At 38.4% G+C, this 24,584-nt stretch overlaps 4 protein-coding genes across 4 annotated transcripts; 2 read left to right on the top strand and 2 right to left on the bottom strand.

The window, feature by feature from the left end:
• Positions 1-6,348: 6,348 nt before the first annotated feature.
• On the top strand, positions 6,349-9,512 carry LOC103967377 (tubby-like F-box protein 3). Its single transcript, XM_009380627.3, has 5 exons — positions 6,349-7,324; positions 8,017-8,104; positions 8,295-8,424; positions 8,506-8,679; positions 8,842-9,512. The coding sequence occupies exons 1-5, from the start codon at positions 6,983-6,985 to the stop codon at positions 9,311-9,313; spliced, it is 1,206 nt and encodes a 401-aa protein (XP_009378902.2). The 5' UTR covers positions 6,349-6,982; the 3' UTR covers positions 9,314-9,512.
• Positions 9,513-10,647: 1,135 nt separating this feature from the next.
• Positions 10,648-12,596, bottom strand: LOC103967430 (aspartic proteinase CDR1-like). The gene is made up of 2 exons (XM_009380690.2): positions 11,951-12,596; positions 10,648-11,483 (listed from the first exon to the last, which is right to left on the bottom strand). The coding sequence occupies exons 1-2, from the start codon at positions 12,594-12,596 to the stop codon at positions 10,648-10,650; spliced, it is 1,482 nt and encodes a 493-aa protein (XP_009378965.2).
• A 5,093-nt stretch (positions 12,597-17,689) lies between these two features.
• Positions 17,690-19,143, top strand: LOC125478104 (aspartic proteinase nepenthesin-2-like). The gene is made up of 2 exons (XM_048585895.1): positions 17,690-17,807; positions 18,665-19,143. The coding sequence occupies exons 1-2, from the start codon at positions 17,690-17,692 to the stop codon at positions 19,141-19,143; spliced, it is 597 nt and encodes a 198-aa protein (XP_048441852.1).
• A 2,348-nt stretch (positions 19,144-21,491) lies between these two features.
• LOC103967378 (zinc finger protein CONSTANS-LIKE 13) lies at positions 21,492-24,377 on the bottom strand. The gene is made up of 4 exons (XM_009380628.3): positions 23,565-24,377; positions 22,924-23,136; positions 22,586-22,854; positions 21,492-21,947 (listed from the first exon to the last, which is right to left on the bottom strand). The coding sequence occupies exons 1-4, from the start codon at positions 24,165-24,167 to the stop codon at positions 21,857-21,859; spliced, it is 1,176 nt and encodes a 391-aa protein (XP_009378903.2). The 5' UTR covers positions 24,168-24,377; the 3' UTR covers positions 21,492-21,856.
• Between the last annotated feature and the right edge of the window lie 207 nt (positions 24,378-24,584).

Raw genomic sequence — 24,584 nt, 5'->3', positions numbered from 1 at the left:
ACCCGATATGGACAGCTTCCGCTGCGGGGACAACAAGGGCTATCGAGCAAAGGCTCCCAAAACTACGATCAATGCAAATGGTACTCCTACTCCTAGACATTCTTTTCTTCTCCACTTGCTGACTTTTCTTTTGAAAATTTTCTAGCTTCCTTTCCAAATATGCAGGCTGCCTTCTTTGCCTGCTTCCCCGGCATTTCAAACCAAACCCCAACGTGATCCAAATACAATTGCAGATTCAACGTCAATGGATGTCGACTTTCCTTCTTAAGCTGATCATCATTCACCAGAAATGCAGATTCCTCGTCCATGCACCCTCGTAACAATAACCTTTCCTTAAGCAGATTCTTCAAATGAGACAGATATAATATCCAAATTAATCTGCTATGTTTTATCCCTACTTAAGAAGAAAATAGACCCCTTTGTAAAAATTGATCAAGTCTCTTGAGTTTTCATCATCAATCTTCACAAGCCATCCATCAAAAACACAAGTAGCAATCGTACTTGAAACATTAGACCATCAGCCATGACATGTGACCATCTCGATGTCCGAATATTCTGTCCATTGGGGAATATTTATGGAATATAATCAGGAATATTCTTTGTGTTGACTTTTTCGAAATTTACCTAGGATCCTTCTTAGAGTAATTCGACGTCCTGGATCCGTTTTTGAGGTATGTTTTCTCAAATTCAATCATTTTAATAGAGTTTTATTAATTGTTTATGTGCTTAGGGGCAATTATTTGTGGCGTTTCCATCTTCGCTAGTTTGCATAGCTTTTCGGCAAGCGAAGTATCTGTGAGTGGATCCCTCTAAAATCCATATTTTAATAGTAGAAATGCATACATGAAATGTGATAGCCCGTCCCGAAAGTTATCTTTGATGGCGTGGAATGACGATTTTGCCCTTGGACGTTAGTTGGTGTCTTGGGTGATTTGTTTTCTTTTGTTTTGGATTGGCTGCCATCAGGACATACACACCACATACACCAAAACAAACCCCTGGACCCTCCCTCTCTTTCCTCACTCTCAGATTTTCCTCCATTTCCGTACAATTGTACGAACAACTTCGAAACTAACCTCTCCACTCACGGATCTTGGTCATTGTTAGTGTTTTTGGACTCATTTCAAGCTCAGGAGTTGAGCTATACCATTTTTAGGACGTGAAGCTGTTGGAAAACCTGAGAACCATAACCTCCAATTTGAGGTACTGTTCATGTACACGTAATTGTGAAGTTTTTGGAAGATTCTAAGCTTATAGGAAGCTTTAGAACATCTTCACGATGCTCGAGGAATAATTTTGGAAGATTTTGGACGTCGGAAAGCTCGGGTTGGCGAGTTGCTGAGGTGACTAGAATATCAAAGGATATTCCGATGAGTTTTCAAGGGTTTTGGGTCACAAAAGTTGTAAGGTTTTTTTCTACTTGTTGTAAGCTTCATTTTGGTACAAATTTCGTGGAATTTAGTTAAGAAATGAAGAAGATATGAAGTTTTAAAGTTTTTCCAGAAATCGGCGAGAATTCGAGTTGCAGACGGCAGCGAACTGCGGCGACCGGTAAGGCTTACCAGAGAAGGAGGAGAATATTTTGTCAGAGTTGACGGAATATTCTAACGGCGTCAGGTAAAGGCCGTTAACTTTTGTTAAGGTTTTAACGGAATATTCCTAACGGCCGTTAGACCAAGTTAGGGTTTGGCCTCGTGTGGCCTGTGCGTCTAGCCGTGCCTTGGCTGGCTCGTGCGACGTAGGTGGTCGAAAAATTATTCTAAAAATATAGGGATGTTCGTGAGGTTAAGTAGATCACGGTGGTATATTCCAACACCCATTTGAGTAATATTTGAGAAGTTATTACTTACTTTTTGTTTATGTGCTTTAAATTAACGTTTTTATAGTTGTTTCGCATATAGGTGAGACTATCTCGAGGACGAGCGCAATCACTCGAGGCCAAGGAGCTGCGACCCTTCCACATACCAGTGAGTGGGTCTTTTCCTTTTATCGTATATATATGATTGATAATTCCACAAACGTTTACAAATTGAATTTCATATAATTTTTGTTAATGCTTTGGAGGACTAGTGAACTACAAATGGCTTGATCCCTATTTAGGGTACGTAGGCAATCTAACGAGACATTAGATGTAGCCATACAATAAACGAGACTAAATATTTGAGATAATAGCCTTGCTTGTGGAATTGAGCAGTGTAAGGGAGATTGGTGAAAAATGGGAAATTTAACCTTAGGTTTTGGTAGTTAAATGTTGGTCATAAGTTAAGATGTGAAGAATCAAGAAATTGAGGTAAGGAAAGGTAAGTAGTGATAGTTAATTTAATTAGTGTCTATTTGGACTTATCATTGATGATTATTCTCAAAAGTAAATAGTTTGAGAGTGGGGTGTTACAATTATGCATTTCATGTCATTTGTATATATGTCTATATATCTGGAAATGTTTATAATATGGTTGAATTTCAGATTTACATCATGGCATACTCATATGTTTATTACCTGAACCTAATTATTGTGAATGCTTTGAAGTGCCAAATGACGCTGCAGACGCTCAGGTAAGATTCAGGTAAGTACAATTTGATGATAATGATGGTAGTGAGTACGATTGTATTGAGATATGTTAGAGCTCATAAACCTGCACCTCGGTGTTAATGCTCCCGCCCGTGGCCAGGGCTTAGCCTCGTGATCGTTCACCTCCCATACCACACGCTCACCTTGGATCCAAGGTAAGTGTCAGCCTGTCGTACAGACCACGTTAGGTGGTTCCGACTCGTAGGTGACATGCGATACTTCGCATAGCCTTCACGTGATCGTAGCATTTGAGCGTATTTATTTACACCCAGCCTGTTGTACATACCACTCTAGGTGGTTCCGACTCGTGTGCAGGAATTGATTGATGATCTATATGTGCTAGCAATGATTGTTGAGCGATTGGATGAGATATGAATAAGTCGTACATGTTACTATAGGTGACTCCGACTTATATGTGCTAGCAATGATGATGAGATATGAATAAGTCGTATAGGTCACTATTGTCACATCCCGGCCCGGGGTAGATCACTTCCCAAACCCGTTCCACCATCGTAGCATGATATTGTCTGCTTTGGGCCCCCAGCACACCCTCACGGTTTTATTTTTGGGAACTCACACGAGAACTTCCCGATGGGTCACCCATCCTGAGAATGCTCTCGCGCGCTACTCGCTTAACTTCGGAGTTCCAATGGAACCCGAAGCCAATGAGCTCCCAAAAGGCCTCGTGCTAGGTAGGGATGTGAATATACATTTAAGGATCACTCCCCTGGGCGATGTGGGATGTCACAATCCACCCCCCTTAGGGGCCCGACGTCATCGTCGGCACACACGTGACCAGGGTTAGGCTCTGATACCAAATTGTCACATCCCAGCCCAGGGCAGATCACTTCCCGGGCCCGCTCCACCATCGTAGCACGATATTATCCGCTTTGGGCCCTCAGCACACCCTCACGGTTTTGTTTTTGGGAACTCACAGAGAACTTTCCGATGGGTCACCTATCCTGGGAATGCTCTCGTGCGCTACTCGCTTAACTTCAGAGTTCCGATGGAACCCGAAGCCAATGAGCTCCCAAAATGCCTCGTGCTAGGTAAAGATGGGAATATACATTTAAGGATCACTCCTCTGGGCGATGTGGGATGTCACAACTATAGGTGACTCCAACTTATATACTAGCTATACATGATGAGATATGTGATATGAAATGTGCACAGTGGTACATGTCACCATAGGTGATTCTGACTTGCATGCTAATAAGGTTTATTAAGCACGTGATTCTTTGTATTGCCAATGAGATGCTGGATAGTGGTATACTTTCGGGTTTACTATTAGTATTCTTTTGATTTCATACTTTTACGTAGTATGATTTGTTGGAAACTATACAAGCCTTTCGGCGAGGGGTTACTACCTTTGATAATGGAAATGATTTTTGAAAATCCTTGTTTCGATCACTCACTCACATTTTCTATTTATGCACCCTTCCAGGTACTAGCAGCAGAGTTTTCGTATTGACGAGGATTTGTGGCACTTCCCAGTATAGGTGGCTTCTTTTGATGGTATAATCACTATCTTACCTTATTGTACTATACTTATGCTCTGTATCATGCGTGAAATGGGTCCAGACCACTCACAGCGCACTCAGGTACTTAGGCATTTTAAGATTTTAATGTATTCACACATTATACATTATCACACTTTATGGTTTCATCACCTTTCTGGTGTCGGCCAACACGCCTTTGGGGTCCTAATGGATATTTCAGGTCAGGGTGTGTCATGAAAAGCATGATTTAATGATTACATTTTATGAGATATTACGCTTACTGAGAATATTTTGGTAGACCATATTTTATTGAACTCATGTTCTTTGTAGTATAGATGACGGATGCCTTTATACTGCTTATGAACATGCTTTTACACACTTCTTTATAGTATAGATGATGAATGACTTTATACTATGAAGATGTTTTTGAGATATATGTATCTATGTTTGGAAAGACTATGTTCAATGATTTTGTGCGTATCTAGTGGTCATGGTTCTGCCTACGGACGAGGGAGATGTTTGGCTGAGGGAGATATATGGCTGGCATGAGGTATATATTGATGGCTTTGGGTCGAGAGATACTGATATTGATATCACTAGCTAGCACACTATATACGACATATGTTTCATGAAAGGTTTTATGGCATACTAGGATTTTCAAAAAACCTATTACATATTATCCTATTAGTTTTCATAAAACTTTGGAGGTTCATATGTTGAATAACTGTTTTAATATATATATATATATATATATATATATTAACTTGGTCCACTCATATTTGTTTTACACCCCCTCAGGATTTAGAATCGAGGTGTACAATCTCGGCGTCAAGGCACTTCCGTATCGGCATCTTCGAGTCCTCTTGGGGTAGGACCCACTCATTTGTTCATTCAATTTTTAGTGTTCTAGATTAGTTGTATGCTATGAACACGTTCCTTAATTGCATATTCATTATATTTAAATTTATAAGTCTTATTTATTTCTTGTTCTCATGCATTTTAATATGGTTTTGTCATCTTCAGGTCTCGACCAGCACGTGTCTACCCTGATATTTGAAAGAATATCAGTATCGAACGTGTCAAGCCAAGTCGAGAATTAAACTTTCTACAATCACGGTGATTTTTGGTCGTTGACCTCCCAATTCATGCAAACTATCCACCAATGACACTACCCCATGTTGAAAAGTAGGTGCATTTGTCCTGACAAGACATAAGCATTTGGAAGGACTACGTGCCTGCGTCTGGATACATACCTATTCACTCAAATCAGGAGAGAAAAAGGTTCAATTACCTTTATCACGAATTATCCTATGAGAGCAGGACAAAGGTACAGAGATGCTAATTTTTCATTGTAACTTGAAGACAGGTGGTACACCACGTGTTTTTATATAAGTGGTGAAAATTTTTATTTTTTTAAGTTATTAACTTTTTAACACACATATCCTACTATTTGTATAGTAACACATAATGTATCATCCCGTGTTCCGGTTACACTGAAAAATCTCTTCCAAAAATTCTAGAACGAACTGGTTCATGTCATAGATAATACTTGCGTGCAATTTAAGCAATCATAACTTTTCAACGGTCGAATCATATATCCAAAATAGTAAATCTGCCAATATCTAGTCACGATTTCCGCAATACTTGTGTGGCATTAAATGCTCATAACCTTTCAACAATTCACATAATATAGTAAACATGTTATTATTTACTTACCGTGTGACAATATATGCGCGCTAATAAGCGCTCAAAACCTTTCAACAGTCCAATTCACATAACGAAAATAGTTAATTTCGTAATATCTACTTATTGTTATGACAAAACTTAGAACCTCGCAATTGTCAAATTTCCAAAAACAAAACAGTAAAATTACGTCAATATCTATTCATTGTTATGATAGTACTTTCGCGCCATCAAGCGCTCAGAAACTTTCAACGGTCGAAACAAATCTAACCATTTAAAACCAAATCCACTCCAAATCAATAAATTAATCCAACGGTTAATGCAAAAGTGTTCCCGCCCCACCGCGGGGGGTGGGGTTGGGGACCACTTTTCCAAATCATGTCAAATTTGTCCAAATGCCCTGTTTAATCTCATCAATCCATTGTTATCATGTCAAATTTGTTCAAATGCCATGTTTAATCTTATCAATCCATTGTTGGGTTGGGCTAAACTAGAAAAACCAAAACCCATTAATCCAATCCACCAGAACAATCCAAACCCGGAACCAAACTCGAACTCGGACAATAGGAACTAGAAGTATATGGATAAGGAGGAGGGAGTGTATTGGTAACAGAACCCATCATCTGCCATCACAGTGTTCTCTCAGCGACCGCAGCACCCAGGCAGGCGCAAAAACACTGATCACCAAAGCCATGTAAATCCTCCGCGCCCAAATTCACATCATTTGTCGCAAATGGGTATCAGTCTCTGACTCAAAATCTGGTCCTGTAAGCTGGTTTCCGAGGTTTGTTTGGCTCAATCTCTGTAGAAGTGTGAAGCTTTAATGGGTTATCAGAAATGTTAGACTTTTAGTTTCTCGTAGGGTAATTTTGCAACTGTTGGAAAGAGAGATCTGTGGGAAAATATCAGATTTTGATTCTAGTTGGCGGTTTGATCTGTACTGGGTATGTTTCAGTTAATGGATTTGTCAATGATCTATAGGATGGTGTTTATTGGATTCACATTTGAGGGAAGAAATTTTATAATGAATTGTTAATGGTTGGCTGTTATGATTGAAAGCATCGAACTTTGGTGGTTTAGGTTTCTGGGTATTGTTTCTTAGGGCTAAGTACATTTCGGGGTGAAGTTCTGGTTTTTTGAGATGAATGTGGGCTAGCCTGGAGAGGTTGGAGGATTCATAGGAAGTTTTGCGGTTTTGAGTTTTGCGAAGGCAAGGGTTAGGGAAGCAGCGATGTCTTTTAAGAGTATGATTCAAGATATGAAAGGTGAGTTGGGGAGCATTTCTAGGAAAAGCTTTGATGTTAAATTTGGAATGAGATCGAGGTCTCAGCGGGTCGTTCAGGATACCTCATTTCGTGTTGATGCATTGAAGCAGAGTTGTTGGGCGAACATGCCTCCGGAGCTTTTGAGAGATGTGTTGATGAGAATAGAGGCGTCTGATGATACATGGCCTCCGAGGAAAAATGTGGTGTGTTGTGCTGGTGTTTGCAGGAATTGGAGAGAAATCATGAAGGAGATTGTGAAATCCCCAGAAGTTTCGGGCAAGCTGACATTCCCGATCTCTTTGAAGCAGGTTTGTGAGACCGGCCCGCATCCTTCCTAATAAAGATTCTTGTTCATGTATTTCCCAATTGTGCTTTATAATGTATTTATTTTTCGTTAATACGTTTCTTGGTACAACTTAGAATTGATTTTCAGAGTTAGGAAAATATGCTTATATCGTATGTAACAATGCTAGCTGGCAAATTTTGACATGCATATTCATGAATTATGATGGACACTGTGTATACTGGTATGAGTGTTTCACTTAGTAATGGTTATGACGCTCATGTTTTGTGATCTTAATAATTTTGAAGGACCAAATGAAAAGTTTTAATGTATAGGGTAGGCGGCAACTGACTGGCTCAAGTGTTAATGTTTCGTATCATTTTGGACTGATTTGAAAGTTTTCCAAAGACCATAACAGTCTTGTGATTGATGTGATTTTTTAAAATTTGACATATATTCTCATTAAAAGTTTTCGTAAAGCTTCTTTGATTAATTTCTTATTACTCGACACGTTCAAATTTTGTAACATTTTGGACTGATTTGAAAGTTAACATTCTTGTGATTGATGTGATTTTTTAAAATTTGACATATATTCTCATTAAAAGTTTTCATAAAGCTTCTTAGATTAATTTCTTATTACTCGACAATCATGTTGTTATCATATCTACCCCTTCTCCATTGAAATATCAGTTGAAGTCTTTGTTTACTATATTGCAGTCTGGTCCAAGGAACTCCCTTCTGCAGTGTTATATAAAGCGGAGTCGTAGCAACCAGACATATTATCTTTTTCTGGGTTTAAGTCAAGGTAATTACTGAATGTTTTGTCCTGTGTGGTTGTGCTTGCCAAGTTTTTCTTTTATTGGGTTGTCTATAATGCTCGTGGTAAAGGTTGATAAGGTTTTGATTTCGGGTTTCATTAAGTACTTTGCTAGATTTTAAGATCGGGTTTTCTTTCCAGATGTAAATGTAATTGTTTTAGCTTTTGTACTTGCCAGCCTCAACTGATGATGGGAAGTTCCTTCTTGCGGCAAAAAAGTGTAGACGCCCAACCTGCACGGACTACATCATCTCTTTGAATGCCGAGGATGTGTCGAAAGGGAACAGTGCCTTTGTTGGAAAACTCAGGTATGTTCATCAGCCCTTTAACATGACTAAATCTTGATCATCTTTTAGCCCTAAGTTGATTGACCCATTTTCCTCAAACAGATCAAATTTTCTGGGCACTAAATTCACAATCTATGATGCGCAACCTACTAATAGTGGAGCCAAAGTCACTAAATGTCGTTCAACCAGGCTTGTGAATAAAGTCTCTCCCAGAGTTCCTGCTGGCAACTATCCTGTGGCCCACATTGCTTATGAGTTGAACGTCATGGGTGCCAGGTATGAGAAACTTCTTTTTGAAACTTCCTGGTCTTGCCTTTAAATGAAACTAACGTTGAAGACAATTTACCTAAAGCGTTATGATCGTAACTTTCCTTTTTCTAGGGGTGTTTTTTTTTTTTTTTTGTGAGTAACATTTTATGTAAATACTGTCAATATCAGAGGTCCGAGGAGAATGCATTGTGTAATGGATTCCATCCCTGCCCGTGCTGTTGAGCCAGGAGGCGTGGCACCCACACAGACTGAATTTCTGCATAGCAACCTGGATAGTTTTCCATCCGTACCTTTTTTCAGATCAACATCAACCCGGACAGAGAATTTCCCATCTCCACTAGAGTCTGGTGAGAATGAAGGCATGCTGGCATTGAGAAACAAGGCGCCTAGGTGGCACGAACAGCTCCAGTGCTGGTGTCTCAACTTCAACGGACGAGTAACAGTTGCCTCAGTCAAAAATTTTCAGCTGGTTTCTTCTTCGGAGAATGGAGTTGCGGGCCAGGAGCATGAAAATGTGATTCTTCAGTTTGGAAAAGTGGGTAAGGATGTATTCACCATGGATTATCAGTATCCAATCTCAGCCTTTCAGGCATTTGCCATTTGCCTTAGCAGCTTTGACACCAAGATTGCTTGCGAATGATCGGCACGTAGGTTGCAATCCACAGTCGTAATGCTTGGACTCCAAGTAGTTTGTAATTGTGTACTTAGATGAAAACTTTTTACTTTTTCTTTCTTTCTATTTTTTTTTCTCGTATTTTTCGAAATCTTTCGGGTTAAATTATGGCTTAAAACTTCTTTTTCCTTTGAACTAAAATATGATGGTCTCCTCTCGTTTCGTTTTTGTGGGAGTTTGGATCGCAGGTTCAAAGAAGAGAAGGGAAATCATTCACCGTTTTTCTCTAAGCAAATTGTAGTAATAGTCCCTTAACTTTAACTCAATTAGAGTAATGGTCATTCAACTAAAAATTTATTGCCATTGGTTCGTCAACTCATCAAAACGCGCATCTATAGTTCCTCAATTAAAAGACCATTACCATTGGTCTTTCAAGTTTAATCCAACTGGAGAAATGATTCCTTAACTTTAACTTAACTAAAGCAATGGTCCCTTAACTTTAACCCAATTGTAGCAATGGTCTTTTCAACATAACTCATTTTGACAAAATTCTAACCAAATTGACAAAAATGACTATGGCTACACGTTTTGATGAGTTGAGGGACCTCAATTGTAGCAATGGTCCTTCCAACCTAACTTATTTTGACAAAATTATAACAAAGTTGACAAAAAATATCATAGCTACACATTTTGATGAGTTTAGGGACCAATGGTAATGGATTTTTAGTTGAGGGACCATTGGCCCAATTTGATTAAAGTTGAGAGACCATTGCTACAATTTACTCTTTTTCTATCATGAGAATCAAGGATTGGATGGGATTAGAATACGCCATGTTTGGTGGCGCGGATTGGATGGGATTAGGAACTAGGAGCGGATTGGTACCATGCAAGGAAACCAAGGTCTACCTTGGGCCTCACTTGAGTTAAGGGCCTCATTTTACAACTCTGTACTTTCGACCCAATACATTTTCCAAAAATAGATTGCACATTGCTAAATGTACTACATTATTCCATTTTACAGCCCTTAAGGAAGAGATTATGCACTTCGCCTGCATGCTTTCCTCCCGTTTTTATAGCCTTTGGGTTGAACAAACAGAAGAATGCATAAGGAGAAAACGAGAGCAAAAAGGTTGTAATTCAAGAGCGATCTTTCAGAAGACGAAATAAAAACTCAAATATTTGGATACTGATTAAATGAAATGAGGGAGAAAATGAAAGGATCCAACTCCTCTATATCAAAGGAAGAAGATTACATGACCAAATCATCATAAGAGAACTTGAGGCAATTTATTTTCAGCCAAAGAGAACCTACATATAAATAGAAAACATAGACATGCATGATCGTCTAAGCTTTGAGCTGCTCAAGAATTCTTAGCACAATCCTCTGGAGCAAACTTGAGTAGGCTCCTTTTAAGGTCAAATATGTATCTGTAATCGCTTAGTTGCCACGATCCGAAAATAGTGCGAACATCATCTGGAACGAACGCCAGGCATAAAGCATCTCTGTTAGACGACCGGTCGTGCATCAATATGAAACCGCTTTCGGGTGCGACGTCAATGTTAGGATGGTTAGGACCATCAAAGTGAAAGGTAATAGTAGGGAGGGCCTCGTTAGCCTCGCGCGGAGGCGGCGACCAGTTGTAGCAAAGCTCAAACTTGGGATAGATAGGGGGAAGAACCTTGTTAAAGCTAGGGTATCTCAGAAAATGCATCTGCAGATACATAACCAATGCCTGGTGAGCAGGGTTGATGAGAAGAGTAAAAGAACTTCCATTGTCTATAATACATCCTCCTTCTGTCCCCCGCTTCCGGATCTCAAAAACCGTCGGATTAATTAGAAGCTTGTGTCCATCCACACTTATTGCCTTCAAGTTGACATGGTAATAGGGTACGAGATCAGACAGAACTAATGGCGTGACGCGTACGCCACCAAGTGGTTGGGGGATGTCGGAACCAAATCGGAGATATGTTTGAACATCTCTCCGGCGTGTTAGGCAGAATGAGAATGCTCCATCAATAAGATGGGATATTTGGTTTGGAAAGGAAATAGGATCATATCCCAAACCCAACATCCCGGATACCTTGTAGTCCTCACCCGCGCCAAAGATGTCCGCCGTCGCGTCATAAGCGCAACCCAACACTATGTTACCAATAGCCCGTGCACGCCCGCTGGTTGTCAAAAGACTGAAAGCTTCACCTGCAATGAAATGAGAAATTGTACGGAATGACATTTTCATTAGTGAACAACTTTTATGTTATGTGTTGCGTTAGTTGTGCTAGCCGGCGCACGTACTAAATATTGATGTAAGCAAACATATAAAAGGTTTAAAAAAATGTTATAATACCATTAAAGTTTCAGATATGAACAAAATATTAGATATACAGACCATAACTAAAATAAATATCGATATCATGAGATAATTAAATTAAAATTTTGTTAGCCAATGAATATTTGGTCCAGTAAAGTTATGTGGTGAGCATGAACTTTTCAAATAAGAAAAAAAAAAAAGTTATTTAAGCATACAAAACTGACAAACACTCTAAAGAATCCGCATAAAAAAATTATGGTGGTGTCCATCTAGCTCTATTTTGTATGTAACTAATAAATATTGCAAAGATTTGGATAATATTATCAAAACCTAAATTTAATGTCAAAATCCATACTTCCGAGAGTAGTACGGACACCGCTGCCGTCCTGGTACGTAGAGTCCATGGAGCAGATACCCCCCTTGCATTTGCCTGGCTTGCAAAGGCGGTGACCACCACAAGGAAGAGGCATATAGGTTTTGGACTGGCTGTTAGGGAAGGGGGGATCCCTGGTTTGAAAGCATCTCGGTTGAGGCTTTTGCTTTAGGCAGTCCTCACACAGAGTCCAAATGAGTTGGCTCCCGGTGTCTGTGTACAAGTAGTATGTTTTAAATGTGCTGGCCGGGAACTTCGCATCGAAAGTGCCAAGCCCAAGTTGTACAATGTACATGCCATAAGGGTAAAATTCGAGTTTAAGACGAGGCAATTCATCAAGAGGGTTCTTCGTACTTTGTGACATATTATTGCTGAGGAGGGCTGCTGCAATGGTAGCATCTATGTACCGCTTTCGCGCATTCGTTTGTTGTAAGAGTAGTTGATTTTCTTCTGTGTAGGAAATGTTCCCGGGGTAAAGAGGCGATTGTGGTGAAAAGATGTGTATGAGTTGGGTGCTGAAACCATTGTTTGGTTTGGCTACAACAATGGTACCACCCCACAGTAGTGACAGCAGCAAGATCAAACTAATGTTTGATAGTTTGTAAACAACATGATCAACTGCAGTCATTATTTTCTGCTAGAAGGGTTCAATGTCTTTTTCTTTTTCCAAATTCAAAATGGCTTGGGTTGGCTGGAATGGTGCTTACTGCTTTATAGTATACGGATATATGGCCGTAATTAATAATTAAGAATATTTGGATTTGTTTCCTTTTCTTAAAATTCCATATATATTAGCATATTCTCAAAAAAGAGAAAAAAAAAGCCTCCCATATTAGCAGTCAAAACCCATATAAGTAAGTATAGAAATAGCTTGTTAAAAAAAATTATTAATACAAATATGGCTTTAGCCACTGAACTCAATTTTCTCCACAAAAAAAACCCGACGTAAGTTTTTTATTCTAATAAAAAGCATTAACTCCACATTAGTAAGTTCATTAATTATATTTGATTTTACACGTTTAAAATTTTTCGGATGTCTAAAATATTCCTATATGAATTTTTTGTGTAGACTATTAATTCCATGCGGATTGTAAGAGAACATTAATTATTTTACAAAAAGAAAAATAGGGGTGCTTGCTGCTCATAGTATATGATTATGATGTATGAGCCATAATCAATAAATTAATGATATTAGGAATTTTTTTTTTCCTTTGATTAAACTTCCTTATTAGCACAATAAAAAAATAAATAAATAAAACTCACATATTAGCATATTCTCAACAAACAAAAAAATACCTTTACTGAGAAAATGATAGACTTATCATTAGGGGAACGACGTCATTCTACGCATACTTCATTTCTGTGAAATTCGGATATACCCATATATCTGATTTAGCACAATTCAAAATAAAAACTTCCATGTTAACATATTCTTAAAAAAAAACTCCTTTTGTGGAGAAAATAATAGACTTTTAAATATTAAGATTTTATTCCTTGCTTAAATTTCCATATTAACGAATTCGACACAAACGCAGAATGATGTCGGTGTTCTTGCACACAAGAAAGAAAAGATCGTTAAGACCTTGTCACATTGGTGTGGTGTGAACCAAAAGCTTTCCAATGCTTAAGTTAGACTTTAGATGTTAGATTAGGAGTCAACGAGATTTGAACTTACGCCGTAATGAAGGACCAACACTTTTCTACCGTTATGGTAAATGGTCACTTGCAAAGTCTTTGATTGCATGAGATAATTAAGTTATTATCTATTAGTTATTTTTAAATGAGTATGACATTTACTAAGGATAATTGTTCACTCATATTAATTAATTATTGTTGATTGATTATTAAATGAAACAATTTGTCATGAAATACATGTGAGAAGCATGCCATATAGAAATATGTTGTATATTTACGTTTCATTTCTTTCAAGTATAAAATTAAATATGAAAAAACTTTTGGTACTCAGTAATAGCCAAGGCAGATTACTACGCTACCATTGTATTAATAAAAATAAAAAATAAAATAAAACTATTTAGCCACTTAGTATTACGGTCTAGTGGTATTACTCTTCACTTGTAAGTGAGATGTACTAGGTTTGATTCTCGCCAAAGACAAATTTAATTTGAACCACATTATTGTTAACTCATTGTGAGGCTAAACACATTCTCTCCCTTAGTGTAGATAATATCATTTGTTAAAAAAAAAAAAAACAAAAAAACAAAACCTACATAGTTCTACAATGCTTACCCCAAAGTCTTATTTTCTTACTCACATCAAAATGTTTAAAAAACCAATCACTCCCTTTCCACCCGCTTGTATTCCTAAAAATATCCCCAACATGTTTAATTTTTAAATAAAATAATCTGGGAGATTTTCGAAAATAGAACAACCACAAAACTCCTTGCCCAACCCAGCCGAAAGCAACCACAATGAGGCACCACATATGACAGCAGCAGCTCATTTTCCCTCTGCAGCTGAAAAACTTACTTTCCTTTCTTTGTCTTCTCCTTTCTTTGTTTTCCTAGATCTCTTTCTTTCTTTGTAATCCCCATATTGCGCGAGAGAGAGAGAGAGAGAGAGAGAGAGAGAGAGAGATGACAATGACAGAGATGCGAGAAAGATAATAACCAAAAAGGAGGAGGCGCGATGAATTCGTATCCCATGAATCTTGTGCTATTCTGAACTTGCATCCAAATAGAAATCCAATCCATGATTTTCCTTAAACGCATCAAATAACGCTTTTGGACTCAAGTCCATTTTAAAGGCTCATTACATGACTCATCAGCCCACGATTTTTTAATTAAGAACTTTAACGAAAAATCTTATTTTTATACTTAAAAGTCAATCCTGGTACTATTCATTTTACCTTTTATTTTGTCCTTATCGTTCAAACCATTTTCATTGGTTTTCATTTTTTTAATTTGTTTTGCAAATCTTTACAAAATCCATTACAAAGAAAGGGAAACTGAATTAGATTTTTCAGTTGTGCTAGATGTTGATGGTCTTCGTAATGTCGTGTTCCCTTCATTTTCAGCAGAAAAAAAAAATTCCGATCTCCCATCTCATTGTCATCTCATACTTAGATAAGCATGGATCATCTACTCTACTAAACGTGGGACGATGCAGCACCAGACACCCACAACTGCGTCTTATTCTCCCTCAAGTTTTTTCTTAGTTAAGTTTGCAAACTGAACTTTAACAGAAACCTTTCAAGGTACTTTCGCCTCATGAAAAACTTCGTAAAATTCATCCTCTTTTTTTTTTCAACATCTGTGATTTTCTTGCGTCCATACACATTGCAAACCCTCGATTAAATAGGGCATAAATCATCTTAAATCAAATTAGGGGTAACATGAACTCATCAACTCAAGGGCATAACTAAAAGTTGGTTGAGTTGGGAGACACAGTCAATGGGTTTATATTGAAATGGGTAAATATTTGGAGAGACAGAATTTTGTAGACCACCTGACGTGGTTGTTGATGATTTGATTATTACTTAATTGTTGATTAACATGCTATCAGATGGTTGAAAGTGTGGTCTAAAAAATTGGTCTATCTAGCATTGCCCTCATTTCTCTCATTTTCATTATATCAATTTTATAGAAAACTAAATTTTAATCCTTAAATAAGAGGAAGTTCAGAAAAATGTCTTATACAAGACTAAAAATTGATTTTAGTCCTTAGACTCTATTTAATGTCTTATACAAGATTAAAATTATATAATTTTAGGATAATTTTATTAACACCCCACAATTTTATGAATACGTCCCATAATTTTATTTTTTTCAGTTAAATTTTCGTTTTTACCCTGATGAATTAAGTTTTGAAGTCCAAAATAAACCTCATCCACCCCCTTATGTCGGCTGCTAACCACCACAGTGTCTGGGCAAAAAATCCCAGCCACTCGTTGGTTCTTGGCTATCAACTTCCGCAACATGCATGGGGGATATTTCGTTGTGCTGATATCGATGAAGGATACCTCTTATATGGGTGGCCCGTTGCTATTAAGCTAGCTTTTTTGCCATAATTTGTTTATGGGAATGGGGTGGCTTCAGAAAAATGGAGGACAAAGCTGGAATTTTAGAGACACATTTTAGATGTGGGGTGTATTCATAAAGATGTGGGGTGTTAATAAAATAACCCTAATTTTATGGTTTCCATGAATTAAATTTTAAATGAAAAATACTGTAAATTTTAATACTCAATTGAATTAGCTTTTATTTTTTGACGTTTTGCATCACCGACTTATGGTATAAGTATCTTATATAAGAAAATATTTTGGTATGGACTTTTTGTTACACTTATGTTTTTGCATATTTTCTTGTGTGCCACTAATTTCTTGCAATATATTTAGGTATTGACATTTCGTTACACTAGTTTAGTAAAATCTATTAGGGTATGGACGTTTACGTACACTAATTCATTATAATTTTGAATAGGTACAATATTTTCTAGTTTAGGAACACTAGTTTATTACAATGTGTCACAATTTCTTTTTTCTAATGTTTTCCAATTTAGGCATTAACAAGAAAATAACTAGAGGCAGTTAAATAAATTTAATGAACTAAAATATAATAAATTAAAAATTAATGGGGAGGCATTCAATATAATATTAAATATTAAAACAAAAATATAATGTGAATTTGATATTTTGGCTTTGAATTGAATATGAATTTGATTAAGTACACATCAAATGACTAAAATTAATATGTAATCCAACACCAATATTTTTCTTTTTAATCACAGCAAGTGGCCCAGTGGTAAATGCGAGGGTTGTGGCTCCCCTGTAAACAAAAAAGATGTGGGAGGTCCCGGGTTCGATGCTCCGAGTTGATGAGTTTGCTTGATTGTGGCCACAAATAAGGTGAAATTCCCCATAACCTCTTCGGGGCTTCGAAGGGGGTGGATAACCGTGGCTTGCCACCAGTTGTCCCCCCTTTTAAAAGAAAAAAAAAACATCAATTTTTTTTGTCAAAATTTCAATCTTTTTTCAAGAATTAAAATTCAAAAACCCCTAAGTTTCATTTAAACATAATCAGTCGATTTGCTTTTTCTTATTTGAGTTTTATTAACAATATATATAGTAGGTCTCTGTTATATTAGAACTTTTCATACAAAGTCACCTTAGTTAAAGTGAGATCTTTCTTCGTTTAAAACTTAACTTTATTTGATAAAGAAATTAACCCTTTGATTCTGATATTAATAAAACTAAATCCTGATTTAAACTTTAAAGAAAGAGAGAAAGAAGGGGGAAAAACAAAGAAGATATCCAGGATGATAATTTAGTGAATTTAACTTTTAACCTTTAAAGATTTTTGAGCATTTTGCTATATGGCATCTCTCACTGAAATTAAGCCACAACAACAACCACCCAAAACATAGAAGCCATTGACCATATAATCAGTGCCATATGGCCAAACCAATAAGCCTTCTCTCATTTTATGTGCAACCTTGTTTCTCTTGAGTACAACTATTACTCTTGTACTTGGGAATAAACCCAATGGCTTCACCATGAGGCTGATCCACCGTGACTCCCCCGACTCACCCTTCTACCCCGGCAACCTTACCCATGCTCAAACCATTTAACTACTTGTTCGTTGAACCAAACCTCGCACGCAATACCCTTCTACCATTCGTTCTTTGAAAAGAGGTATCAGCACAAATAGTACCATAAGTCCTAACCTTCTTCGCCCGAAGGCTGAATTTGAGCTTCATGGTGTGATGGCCACGTTCCTCGTTGAGGTAGGCATTGGCAACTTCCCAACTAGAACCCCAAAATACGTACCATACTTCTTAGGATTTGACACAGGCAGCGATACCATATGGACACAGTGCGAAGGTTGCAATAGAACCGGCCACTGCTTCCACCAGGTTCAACCCATCTTTCCTAAGAGCAGTTCCAGCGTGGTGGAGGCCCCCTAGGGCTATCCACCCAGTGAACAGTAACTGCCCTTAATAAATAGTAATCGCATTTTGCATCTCCACTCCTACACTGAATAGTCCTGACAATTGACTATTTTATTTATTTATAAAATAATACAAAATAATTTTATTTGTAATTTCGGATAAGATTTTTTATCGTTTTCGTTGCGCCATGTGTCATTATTTGAAAAGACAATAGCAATAAAATATTAGTATAGAAAAGTAAAATCAATTTTTTTTTCGGATTTTTAATAATTTTTTACATTTTTTAAAATTTTTTATTCACCTAATTAATCTATACCGTTGGATTTAAACAAATTTGAATTCCAACACTCCAGATTGTGCCACGTGGCACAATGGTAACATTTCTAATTTTTTTTAAAATTTTTAAAGTCGAATAACGTGGACCGTTGATCTCAGATCCAACGGTTGATATTAAATAAGGTTTTTTTATTTTTTATTACCGTTAGAAATCCAACGGTCCACAATTTGTAGCCGTTGAAATCCAACGGGTGTGGGGAAGCCACGTGGCTCCTCAACGGTAACAAAAAATTAGTGCACCGCGGGTCCCTTTTCTGACTTTCTGTCCCCTGACGTGCGCCCACGCGCACTTGAACACCACGCACCTGACAGAAAGAAAAAATTAAAACAGGCGTCTGACGTCAGACTCACCTCAGGCACTCGGGCCTGCCCGAGCTCCCTCGCCAGCCAACGCTGGACTTCCTCCCTGGGGCAACCAGGCCCTGTGCTGAACTTTCCGGCCTGTTCTCAGAGGCCGCACTTCTATCAAGTTCAGAGAAGAATACCTTGACAATTCATCCGCGAGTGGAATTGCGGGACGTGAAACCTTCACTTTTGGTTCAGTAGCTGTTCGTGATATAGTTTTTGGGTGTGCAACCGACTGTATTGGTTTCGGTCGTTACGACAGAATCCCAGGAAATCGTCTCGCGGGAATAATGGGTGCAGCTTGGGGTTCATCTTCTATAATAGGCCAGTTACATGAAAAAAGGGTAATCAGCGGTAGTTTTTCTTACTGCATGCCGGCATTTGGGCAAGATATCGGCGCTCCACCTTCTACTTTCTTGCGTTTCGGGGATGACATTCCCCGAAGACAAGGCATGTCTACAACAAGTTTGGTGGAGTATCGTGGGGAAAGTCACTACTACGTCAACTTAGTAGGCATAATACCTAGGGAAGTCTTTGTTCGTAGGGGACACAACACCGGGACCATCATAGATTCCGGGGCAGATTGATCAGTACTCGTTGGCACCGCTTTCAACGTGCTGGACAAGGCTTAACGAACCTATTTCGTCAAAAAGGTTATATAAAAATGTTAAACTGTATGGTTTTTATTTATAAGGTTAACCCCTTTATATATGTACATCACAAAGTATTGGGTTTCAAGAATTAGGACTCGTCCTTTGGAGAGTAAGAAAGGCTAATCTACAATTAATTACAATGCTTGTGTGACAAGAAAACCCAACTGGGTCTTATTGTATCAGGTTATCACCCAGTTCCGCCTATGTTTAGCCTTGATGTGTGCTTTTCAAGACCTCCCCCTGTAGGTTATCGACAGCTTCCGTGCATCAGCTTCGTTTTTAGTGACGGTGCGTCTCTTGAAGTTCCGGCTCTCAACTTGTTTGTACTGGGGGATGCCGGGGTAAACAAATTTTTTTGCCTGGTAATGTTACCGGGCCCAGACGGAAGTTCTTTGATTGGAGCCTACCAGCAGAGAAATATGTGTGTCATTTACGACATCCAAAACAAGAAACTGCATTTTGGCTTAGAACTTTGTAATAATAATTCATGAGGAGTCATGAGTCTCACGACACCATCATGCATGTTACTTTATATTCTTATGGAAATTAAACATGATTTCAATAAAAAAGAATAAGATTAAGTTTCATCCATTCATAGCAATTTTATAAGCTTATCCATTCATAGCCGGAATCCCATGAACATGGGTGAATGGGGGGGACTTTTGGGGAGTCAGGAGTGATTGAATTCGGAAGGGATTATGTACATATCTCGTCAAGTAGAGAAAATCAAATCACGTGTAGTTCAATATGTGAACTTTGGAGAGCAAAATGCTACTGGTTCATCGAACCAAAGCTCGCACGTATTACCTTTCGACCATTTGTTCTTGAAAAGACATATCAAAACTAATAGCACCATAAGTTCAAACCTTCTTCGCCCCAAGGCCGAATTTGAGGGTCATAGCGTGATTGGCAAGTTCTTTGTTGAGGCAGGCATAGGCAACTTCCCAACTAGAACCCGAAAATACATACCATACTTTTTAGGCTTTGACACCGGCAGCGATTGCATATGGACACAACGCGAAGGTTGCAATAAAAGCGGCCACTGCTTCCACCAGGTTCAACCCATTTTCCAAATATTCAGTCCACCATTTTCCGGCCTATCCTCAGCTGCCGCAATCCTGTTAAGTTCATAGAACAATACTATCCATAAGCGGAATTGCAGGCCATGAAACCTTCACTTTTGGTTCAGAAGCTGTTAGTGGCATAACTTTTGGGTTGGCAACCGACTGTTTAGGTTTCGAACTATACGATAAAATCCAGGCAATCGTATGGCAGGAATGATGGGTGCAGCTTGGGGTCCGGATTCCATAATAACCCAATTACATGGCCGTGGAGAGATCAACTGTTATTTTTCAGACTGCCTTCCATCGTTTGGACAATATATCGGCGCCACCTTCTACTTTCCTGCGTTTTGGGAATGACGGTCCCCAAAAAACAAGGCCTTTCTACAAGAAATTTGGTGAAGTACCCTAGGGATAGAAAACAACTTACATGAAAGAAGTTTACTGTCACGTAACATTCTAATATACATTAATATGTGGAAAAAAACTTGAACATGACAATGCCTTATTAGTTAAGAAATGTCACGGGATGTGAATTATTCAAACAAAACTCGTTCTTCTGGATAAACTACTACGTCAACTTGGTGGGCATAAGATTTGCGGGTAAACCACTTCAAATGCCCAATTTTCAACCATAGGAGCCTACCAGCTGAGAAATCTACGTGAATAGAAAGCTATGAGTTATACTCACAACATCATTTTTTGAACTTACAATTTTGCCCCTCAATGTCGACTGAAAAGTCCCAAGTGAATAAGACGCAGCGGTGGGTGACTGGTTCTGAATGTCCCACGTTTACTAGATTACAAGAACCATGTTTATGATGTTGTGCTGAAAGAGATCTTTTCAATCGACATTACAACAACAACAACAAAGTTTTTTCCTGTTAAGTGGTGACCACTTAGTAAAAAAATGCTTTGTTGTTGTAATGTCGATTGAAAATATCTCTTTCAGCACAACATCATAAACATTGGTCTCGCAATCAAGTAAACGTGGGACATTTCAGAACCAGACACCCACCATCGCGTCTTATTGTGCCTCTCTTATCCTTGCTTAGGTTTGCAAGTTGTGTTTGGTCAATGGTGACGCTTCAACTTTGGATTTATGTAATTCTGGAATTTATTCTTCCGTTTTTCAAAACCGACGTATCAATAATTTACAGAACAAATGCATAAGGCTCGGCGCACTGTTCTAACCAACTAGAATAACCTATGTCTTCAAAGTTACATAAGATGCTTTGTACATTTCTATTATCTCTTTTGATCACTACAAAGGGAGAAGCCTAATACAAGTACAAGATGGTTCATCTTTCAGAAATAAGCAAGCAAAGGGTCCGAACTACAGCTTCAAAAGCTACATACAAGATTAACAATAAATATCCATAATCTAACTTTAATAGCATCTTAATTTCCTCAGGGACTGTATACCAGTGTTTTGATGACCCTAGCAAAATGTTCTAACTTCTTGTCCGGATTGATCCCAGTAAAAACTCTTTTCATCTGATTGTCAAAGCTGTTGAAGAAGAAGGTGATGTGTGAATGGGAGGCAACAAAAGTCTGGTCTAGTGTCATATTTTCTTGCCATTCTATCAGCAATCCATCTTCGCGAAACGTCCTTTAATTCTCGTCCTACTTTCTGCTCGAACCTTCCGTGATTCGTATCTGATTTGTTTCTCATACCTGGTTTTTGTTTCCAAGCAACATATACGTCAATTGACAAGGTCCAAAGACGATGACAGATCAAGCAGAAATGGAGGTGCATAAATAATTAAGGTTATAGTTACATCACAACAACCACTAGATGGGCAGACACAGCCAACCATTGACGAAAGGAATTCATAACTTTCCCTAATTCCGAACTTTTCCTTCAATCAGTCGAAATATCAGATGATCCCCCACAAAAGATTCGACAAGTCTTCGAATATAAAAAGAAAAGGCCTGCGTTACTAAACATATATTTGAAATGTCCAACACGACGATGTTTCTGAGTTCTCCTAAACATCGTGTTCGTTCCAAATTCTCTTTCTTTCTGATACAACAATAGTATACTCTAACTGGATTTTACAGCGTCGATGCCTATTAGTTTCAAACTTCTAGTTGTCAACATGAATTGAGCACATAAAAGATGTAAATCTTAATCTTCCTTACTGCAATAAAACAAATTCCTAACTTTATGAAAAGCTTTTAATCAACTCTAGAATCCGAAACAGTAAACTCATAGAACCTCAGAATGTCATTGGCTCAAAACGATTTTCGCAAACCTCTAATCAATTTCTAACTCAGAAAAAGATACTTGTGTAGAAATGGGGATGTAATACCTCCTTGTTTTCTTCTTCTCCTTGTACCGCGAGAGAGCGGTCTCTCTGTTTTGACAACTTATCTCATGTGGAACAACTTTCGGAAAACCTGAAGAGGCTTTGGAGTTCTTTTGCCCTCCATGACCCTCATTATCACGACTTCCAGTGCCATCGTTGTACAAATGTTTGTCAGGAACTACAAAGCAATCCTGAAGGTAGCTCCTCATTGATGTTTTCAGGCACGAATCATGATTTTCAGCCTTGAAACCATTATACTGCGATTCATGTGCCTACATGAAAGGAACACGGTTAACCATTTTTCAACTTAAAACTAAAAGTACTACAAAATAGACTCACACCTCCTGCGCAGGAAATGCAGTTGGTTCTGCATCATGTCCAAAACCTGTGAAGAAACTTGCTGGTTGCGTATTTGGTTCGGACGCGAGGGATTGGAATCCCTTGCGGGATTTAACATCCACATCTTCGCTAAACAGGTCGGGTTCCGACTTGACAAGCACACGAAGCTGATGAATTATCTCTTCCTTGTGTTGGCCACAAGCAGCATTGCGATTCTGATACAACAACAATATTCTTAACCGTGCCAAAAATTGCAGTAAAGGATAGACAAACCCAAGTTCCATACTTTGGACTCTATAAATTCAAAATTTCGGTATATTTTTGTAAAACAAAAACTGAATATTTACCAGAAATCTTGAGAGGAAAAAAAAAAAGAAAAAGAAAAAAACAAGTAATCTAGAAATATTACTTGAAAATCATTTCTTTTGGGAAGGGGAGAGAAGAACATCATTGAACTTTGCTTCTACCGAAAAGGTATGCAAGAAATAGTAAAAGTTGTTAAAAATACGCAGACGTGTGTTAGGCCAGTTAGTTAAAGGAGGGTGCTCGCCCCTTGCGAGGCGGCTTCCGTAGATTAGAGTAGCTTAGAATACTGTACTCTCGAAAAGATAAACAAGGGAAAAAAGGAGGATAAAATACAGACCTTAGGCAGAGGAGGAACTCCCATGGCCTGAAATTTGTAAGCCGGATTGCTAACGATCAAATCATCAAGACTAACAACAGAGGGAGTATCCCAAACCAGAAAGTCTGAAAACCCATCTTCCAAATCCGAAAAGCCATCAACCCCACATCCCAAAAACCCACCACCACCTCCGCCGCCTCGGCCGCCGCCGTCCTCATCACTCAAAAGCAGAGTTTTTTTATCCATGTTCTCAAACCCAACAACCGCAAGCAACTCACTCAAACAAGGACACCCAGAAAACCCCTCCAGCGGCCTCCTATCGTGCACGGCCGTCGCCACCGTGGACGACGAAATGTTGTGGCTTTCCCAGTCACAGTTCTGGCACAGAACAGAGCCCTCCGTCGTGCAAAAAATAGAGGCAGGGGATTTATCACACGCGTCGCAGAGCAGCGAGCGAGTGTGCTTCGTGAAAAGCTGATTGGCCGAGTGGACCTCGCGGTCGCAGGAGAAGCAGAGCTTGGCGGAGTCCGCTCTGCAGTACAGCAGCGCCATTGAAGTCCCACAGTAATCACAGACGCGCTTCCGGGTCGCTCCAGGTTCTTCATTTCTCGTACCACCATTCATTTCTCCCTCTCTAAATTTTTCTGGGTTCTGGATTTTCAGGTGTCTGTACAAATCTCTCTGGACTTTCAAACTTTTCTGGGTTTTCAGATTTTTGTATAAATCTCTCTGCTTTTTGTGTCCTTCCTTTTTATTTGAATTTTCTTATCCGTTTTTTTATCCAAAGTATGGAAATATTTTCGTTACTTGGTGAAGAAGAAGGAATATTAAATAAGAAGTGAGGTATCCACGCATTCCATTTTATATTTTACACATTTTTTGTTAATTTTTATTTATTGATTTTCTTCAATTTATTTGCTCCGACGGTCGAAAATTAAAAGAATATATGAAAAGTAAAATAAAATGTGTGATTACTACATTCCTAAATAAGATTCATTGATCTGTAGCTGCTTTTTATATGAATATTAAATCCTTTTAAAA

Source organism: the organism of the source record quoted next, unplaced genomic scaffold (assembly GCF_019419815.1).
Source record: "Pyrus x bretschneideri cultivar Hongxiangsu unplaced genomic scaffold, Pyrus_bretschneideri_v1 Contig23, whole genome shotgun sequence".
NCBI classification, from domain to species: Eukaryota; Viridiplantae; Streptophyta; class Magnoliopsida; order Rosales; family Rosaceae; genus Pyrus; species Pyrus x bretschneideri.
Note: the sequence above shows the minus strand (reverse complement) of the source record. Positions and strands in the feature narration are given on the sequence as shown.